General features: G+C 36.3%; 1 protein-coding gene across 12 annotated transcripts in view; it reads right to left on the bottom strand.

Moving 5' to 3' along the window:
• LOC116846699 (rho guanine nucleotide exchange factor 11) overlaps positions 1–6,485 on the bottom strand; it is a 660,614-nt gene that overhangs the window by 317,585 nt on the left and 336,544 nt on the right. For all 12 annotated transcript variants that reach the window (XM_032820895.1, XM_032820894.1, XM_032820888.1 and 9 more), the window contains one exon: positions 2,065–2,121. In XM_032820895.1, coding sequence (XP_032676786.1) covers positions 2,065–2,121 — 57 coding nt within the window. The remainder of the gene's footprint in view (positions 1–2,064; positions 2,122–6,485) is intronic.

A 6,485-nucleotide genomic window follows, 5' to 3' on the forward strand; every position in this document is an offset into this window, starting at 1 on the left:
AAGGTCAAACTGATGTGATCAGTAAATACATCTTTTTAAACGCCACAACTTTTATCTGAAACATTTTTTTCTAAAATGCTTAGTTTTCGAGATATTTCACCGGTCCGGGACTTTTTGAACACCCTGTATATATATATATATGTAGTACATATAATGTAGTATATAAAGTATATATATAAAACTTAAAAAAATCTTTTTCTTCAATGATGATGTGACATTGATAAAATAGTTTATTCATGATATAAAGTACTTACGCTTTTCTATTACGAAGTAATAAAACAAAAGTTAATCTTTGTAGAATAAACATCTATACTTTCTGATGGAATAACCTAAAAGAACTTCCCTTATTTTAGGGAACATTACAACCTTAGAACGAACATTGAAAATTTCCTGTGGCAATTTTACACTTTTTTATAATTCAGATATGTTTGAGTTTTAACATTCCACATTCAGCAACCTTAACTCTTTACATTATAGCTAGTTTTCCAGACACTTTAAATTGTTTTGGAAGTTGAATTTAGAAAATTTTACCTTTATATTCGTAATTAATAATTACGAAAACCTGTTACAATCACTTTTTCAAATAAAATAACTTTTTCTTTTCTTAGTCATTCTTCATATTAGATTCGCCTTCTTAAATTTTGTCATTAAATTTTTATCTCAGATTCATAATCAGCGACCCTGAGAATCTATTAAACCAAGTTTTTCATGACAATCCGGCTATTCGTAAAGTTCTTTTCCATCTTAAGTTTGCCATTTTTTTTTCACATTGCAAATAACTTATTTTCACATTGCAGATAAGTTATTTTCGACGTATAATATATACAAAAATATATAATAACAGTTTTGTGTAAATATATATACGTTTTGTTACGAATTAATTCACAATCGTACAGTTTTGTTATTTTATATTTACTTCTTTGGACCGGCCATTTTTAATTTGGATCGTAAGCAAGATTTACGCAGAACAGTCTTATAGCTTATTCAATTTTCAACAAATTAAAAAAATAAACTTAATCGGTTAAAAAATGGAGCGTTGGCCGAATTTTGTCCACCAAAGATGCTTTTGCGCCCACTGTGCGGCGGCGAGCTGACTGAGGTGCGGCGCGCGTTTCCGGGCGCATCGGGGATTGGGTGAGGGAATGGGGGGCCCACGACCAATGCCGAGGGGCACGGCCGATGATATGCCTCTAGACGATTCCAGCCGTGCTCCCACTATGGCAGAGGAGTGAGGGAAGAGAGTTTTTAGCCGCTAGGAGTCCGGCACTATTCCCTGGCCCCGTCACTAGGACGGGAGGGCGCCCGTCGGGGGTGTCCATGATGGATTTTCTCTTTTCTAAATAAAAAAAAAAGAGTTTCAAACTTTGTTTGGGGTTTCGGAGACCTTAGTGTGTATACCAAGGGTTAAAACCTTAGATCATTCTGTTCCTTTCCTTTGGAATTTACGTTAAAAATTTATAAAGTAAAACAAACACTATATGAAATTTCTGACAATGGAAAAAACAGCGTCAAATATGAGTAAAACATGAAAATTAACATAATTTTAATATTAACATAATTTCATACAACATATTTCTTAATGTTTTGTCATTTATAATCATGTTTAATATATTCCTTTCTCGTACTTTTATGTTTATTGTGTCCTTGTCCTACATTTTGGATGAAAAAAACAACAATAAAACGAAAAAAAAATTGGATGGCCCGGGGATTGAATCCAAGCCAAAAAGATAACACACCGCACCTTAACCACCGCGGCCACTGAAGCGCTTGAGATTTTCGTCACATATTTGGCCTATAAGGCGCTCGTAAACTATTTCTTTTTTTCTCCGAAACGAAGAGATATTGACAAAAATTCTTTTGCACAGAATGTACATTAATGTTGTAGAATAACCCAAAAAAATTTTATCAAAATCCGTGACATCAGGTACGTACAATTCCCTTGTTAGTTAAAAAGTTTTAAAAAGTTAGAGATTATTTATCTAGTTCATATCAAGATGTCATTATGTTTATTAAAATTGATTAGTAAAGAAGAAAAAATTGTGAAGAGAAAAAAAAAAGACTTACCACTTTCTCCATCTGTCAATAAACCAAGATCTTCTTCAGGTTTTCTGTTTTTTTCCACTATAAAACAGAAAAAATAATGTTAGAAGATGATAATTTAAATACTGCAATTTATTAATGCCTTGACTACTATGGCTTCACATTAAGCGATCACATAGGACGAGACATTACCACAGATTTCCATATTTGTTTAGAGTAAGAAATTATTAAGTTTAGTACAAACTGAGTTGAGGAATTAGAAAATATAAGCTGTCATATTTGAAAGGACTTCACATATATGAGCTAAAATAACTTCAATGTGAAATTTAATGAGAAGCTATATAATAAAATATAATAGTAATAATAGCAATATCGAAAGTGATAAAAAATATTTTGATTTATTGTTACTTATTATATCATCAAATTTATTTGTGGCAATAATGTATGCAATTTCGAACTGCATAACTATCCGCAAGCAATATTTAATTAATCCTATAATTTTACAGTATATTAAAATATGTCTATTTAGATAAAGTTATATCTAAAATAGAAAAGTGAGGTAACTTTTTTTTATAACTTCTGATTACTTTCTATTATTCAATATATTTTTTGCTTCAGAAATATATATCTAATTTTTAACAATGATTTTAGTAAAAAGTATTGAAAATAAATCTTTCTTTGCAATTAAATATTTTAAAATAAATAATACTTAAAATAAATATTTTAAAATAAATTTCTCTCTCTCTCTCTCTCTCTCTCTCTCTCTCTCTCTCTCTCTCTCTTCTCTCAACTAAATATTCCTATAGTCATCTATAAAAGAGACAAAATATTATAATAAATATATGTCATTTCAACTAGTTCTTTCATAGGTGACCACTTCTTTTTCTTTTTGATTTTACTTGCAAAAGACTTTTATTAGCAGTCGAAATAATATACAGGGTGTCCCAAATATGGGCATATTATCGCTATATACCGCGAAGATTCTCTTGCGGGATAGATCAGCTTTCGTCTTGTAACGGCCGTCCTTCTCGAGTTGCCGCGAAAATTCGTGCCGCACAGTCAATCGTAGCGTGTCAATTCTATCGTTCGTTAATAAAGGCGAGTACGCGTTCTCGCCGAATGTAGCGTTACGTAAGTTAGAATGTCGTCGTGAAAAGTATCGTCGTCGCGTACGAGATTGTATGAGGTCCGCTTGAAATATTATTTGAGTGAGTTATCGCGAGCGACTCGCGATCACGAATCTCGCGTTGCGTCTTAGAGCTCTTGTAGGAAAGACTTGTTTTCTATCGGTTTCCGTAGCATTCGAGACGAGTATTTAGAGCCGGGAAATGCCCGGCTGGCGCCCAACTTTGTACAATATGCAGTTTAGAACGGCGCGTTAGCCGAGAGAGAGCCTTGCCGACCATCCTCGCGAGGAGGCGAATCCTCATCGACGCTCGGCTCCCGGGAGCCGGAGCGAGCGCGCGTATGTCGGCTTGACCGACCTCGTTCTTACGCCGATTCAATAAAGGTGATATTGTTACTGTTAATTGTAAATTATCATTTTATCTTTAACCACTCTCGTCTTTTCTCACGCGTCAAGACCGATAACTAAGTCGCGAGTCAAAGAACCACGCCACTCTACCAATTCGGTAAACTGAGCAGCCGGTAGAGTCGGCCGTCGCCGTTTCACGGGGACGAACTTTTGCCCGTTTTCCTCGCGTATCATACGTGCAAGAGAAATACGGTCACAAAGTATACAACAGCAGACGGCGCTACTGCAGCTCATCTACCATATCGCGTGATTATTTACCAATCTTTTTTAATTAATCGCGACTATTATTGCGGATATCGCAAAACGGTATAGGACTTTTATGTTCACCTAAACCCATTCTACATTCCCACTTAATGTGAGAAGAAACACTCTGTATAGAAATATATAAATACTACTATAGTGACTCTTTCTTGACAGCCATTGCAGCATACAGTTTCTTTCATATACACCGTTCGCGCCGCTAATATTTACTGCACGTGTATAATAATAAAACTGCGCGATCAGTTCATCTACAGCAGAACAGTTAATATATCGGTAAAAGTGGAATTTAGAGGATCCACCTCCGATGGTCTTCATGTTGGTACATGTTATAGAACTTATTCTCCTGAATAACACTAAAAAAATTTTAGCCGTCGCTCATTGTTTATTAAAAAGTTATTAACAATAGAAGTTGTATGAATGTAACAAAATTTTTTTGAAATTAGGTATATTAAATCAGATAAATATTGCATGTATATGCCCATGTGTATATTTTTGCACATATACGTAAAAATGTAGTAAAACAGTGTACGTATTGGGAGTGTGCATTAATTTTAAGGAATTTTTTGGTAAAAATACGGCTTTATTGTGAAAAAATGGAAAAAATTATTGTTACAAATTGATCATTCAAAATATTGTCCATCGCTAGTCACTACTTTTTCCCATCTTTCTGGTAATAAGTGGATTCCACGTCGAAAGAACGATGCGTCTTTTGAGACTATCCACGAATCGACTCATTTTTTTTATATCCCCATAAGAATGTAAGCGCTGCTCAGATAGGCCATGAGTCATCGATCGAAATAGGTGGTAATCGGAAGGAGCAATATCCGGAGAATACGGCGGGTGTAGTAGGACATTCCAGTTAAGCGCTTCTAACGTTTCCTTGACCGGTTTCGCAACATATGGCCGAGCGTTATCATGCTGGAAAATCACTTTGTCGTGTCTTTTCGCGTAATCTGGCCGTTTTTGCTTTAATGCTCGGCTCAATTGCATCAATTGTTGTTGGTAGCGTTCCCCAGTAATGGTTTCGTTGAGAGCAGTTCGTAATACACTACACCCAGCTGATTCCACCAAATACAGAGCATGAATATTCGGCTTTGCCGTCGATGTTGATGGTTCGCCTACACTATGATTTTTTGCGCTTCGGATTATAGTAGCGTATCCATTTTTTATCACCCGTCACGATACGATGCAAAAAACTTTTTCTTCCGTGTCTTTGAAGCAACAATTCACAGGTCATTTTACGCCTTTCGACGTCCCTCGGCTTCAACTTGTATGGCACCCAGTTTCCTTGTTTTTTAATCATTCCAATGGTCTTCAAACGTCTGGAAATCGTCGATCGATCAACATTTAATGATTCTGCAAGTTCTTCTTGCGTTTGACTTGGGTCTTGATCGAGTAAAGTTTCCACTTCATCATCTTCAAACTTTTTCGACCTTTTTGGACGTTCCTTATCTTCTGTGTCAAAATCATCTTTTTTATAGCGTCGAAAGTACTCACATGTTGAAATCGATGGAGTATAATCACCATAAGCTTCCGATAGCATTCGTTGACTTTCAGCAGCACTTTTCTTCAAATGGAAGCAAAAAAGTAAAGCTTCCCGCAAATTGCGTTTTGTTGACACAAAATTCGACATATTCAATGCTCAAAAAAACAATGTTATTTACACTAGATTTGAGGCTTTCACGGCCATTGATACAATGTCTAGGTATAGCTTCCGGAATGGAGCCGTGTCTTGAATCAGCGATATGCCGACGTTTCGCAAACGTTGCAGTTTGCATCATCAGGGCTAAGAACTCTGATACTGAGCTCCCTTGGGTAAAGGTAGTCCTTATATGCCCCCCTCCCCCCCTTTGTGTAGATGGTGTTTAGGGAGTAGGGGACGAGGCTTGAATCCAGCCAATCAGCGTATTTTAATTGATCAGCTGGTCAATTTTCTTCAGCACCTAGACTCTACGGTGTTCCAAAAATCCACAAGAAATCAGTGCCCTTACGCCTTATTGTCAGCAATATTAGGGGACCTACCTACCAGTTAGCCCGCTATCTCACCAAACTCCTCCAGAAACTTACTGGTCTCAATGATTCCCATATCAAGAATTCAACAGATTTCATGAATAAGATCACAAAAATCAAGATGAATACTAATGATACCCTGATAAGTTTTGATGTAGTCTCACTGTTTACCAATGTTCCAGTCCAGGATACTTTGAACATCATCAAAAATTCCGAGGAAATTTCTGCCAACCTTTTCCCACTAATAGAACACTGCTTAACTTCAACCTATTTTCAGTTCCAAGGAGAGTTTTTCGAACAAACCTCTGGAGCGGCGATGGGATCTCCTATATCTCCTATCATTGCAAATATCTTTATGGAACACTTTGAGAATAAAGTTTCGAGGAACGCACCACTAAAACCATCCACATGGTTTCGGTATGTGGACGATACTTTCGTAATTTGGAATCATGGCAGGGAAACTCTTTCTCAGTTTCTCGGGTTTCTCAATTCACAACATCCCAGTATTCAGTTCACAATGGAAGTGTAACAAAATAATTAAATACCCTTCCTGGATATGCTAGTCCAGAAGAACCAAGATGGCACCTTAGGTTACCAATTCTACCGAAAACCAACACACACGGACCGATATCTACATGCA

Source organism: Odontomachus brunneus, unplaced genomic scaffold (assembly GCF_010583005.1).
Source record: "Odontomachus brunneus isolate Ranch 3 - 2012 unplaced genomic scaffold, Obru_v1 Obru_scaffold_067, whole genome shotgun sequence".
Taxonomy (NCBI): Eukaryota; Metazoa; Arthropoda; class Insecta; order Hymenoptera; family Formicidae; genus Odontomachus; species Odontomachus brunneus.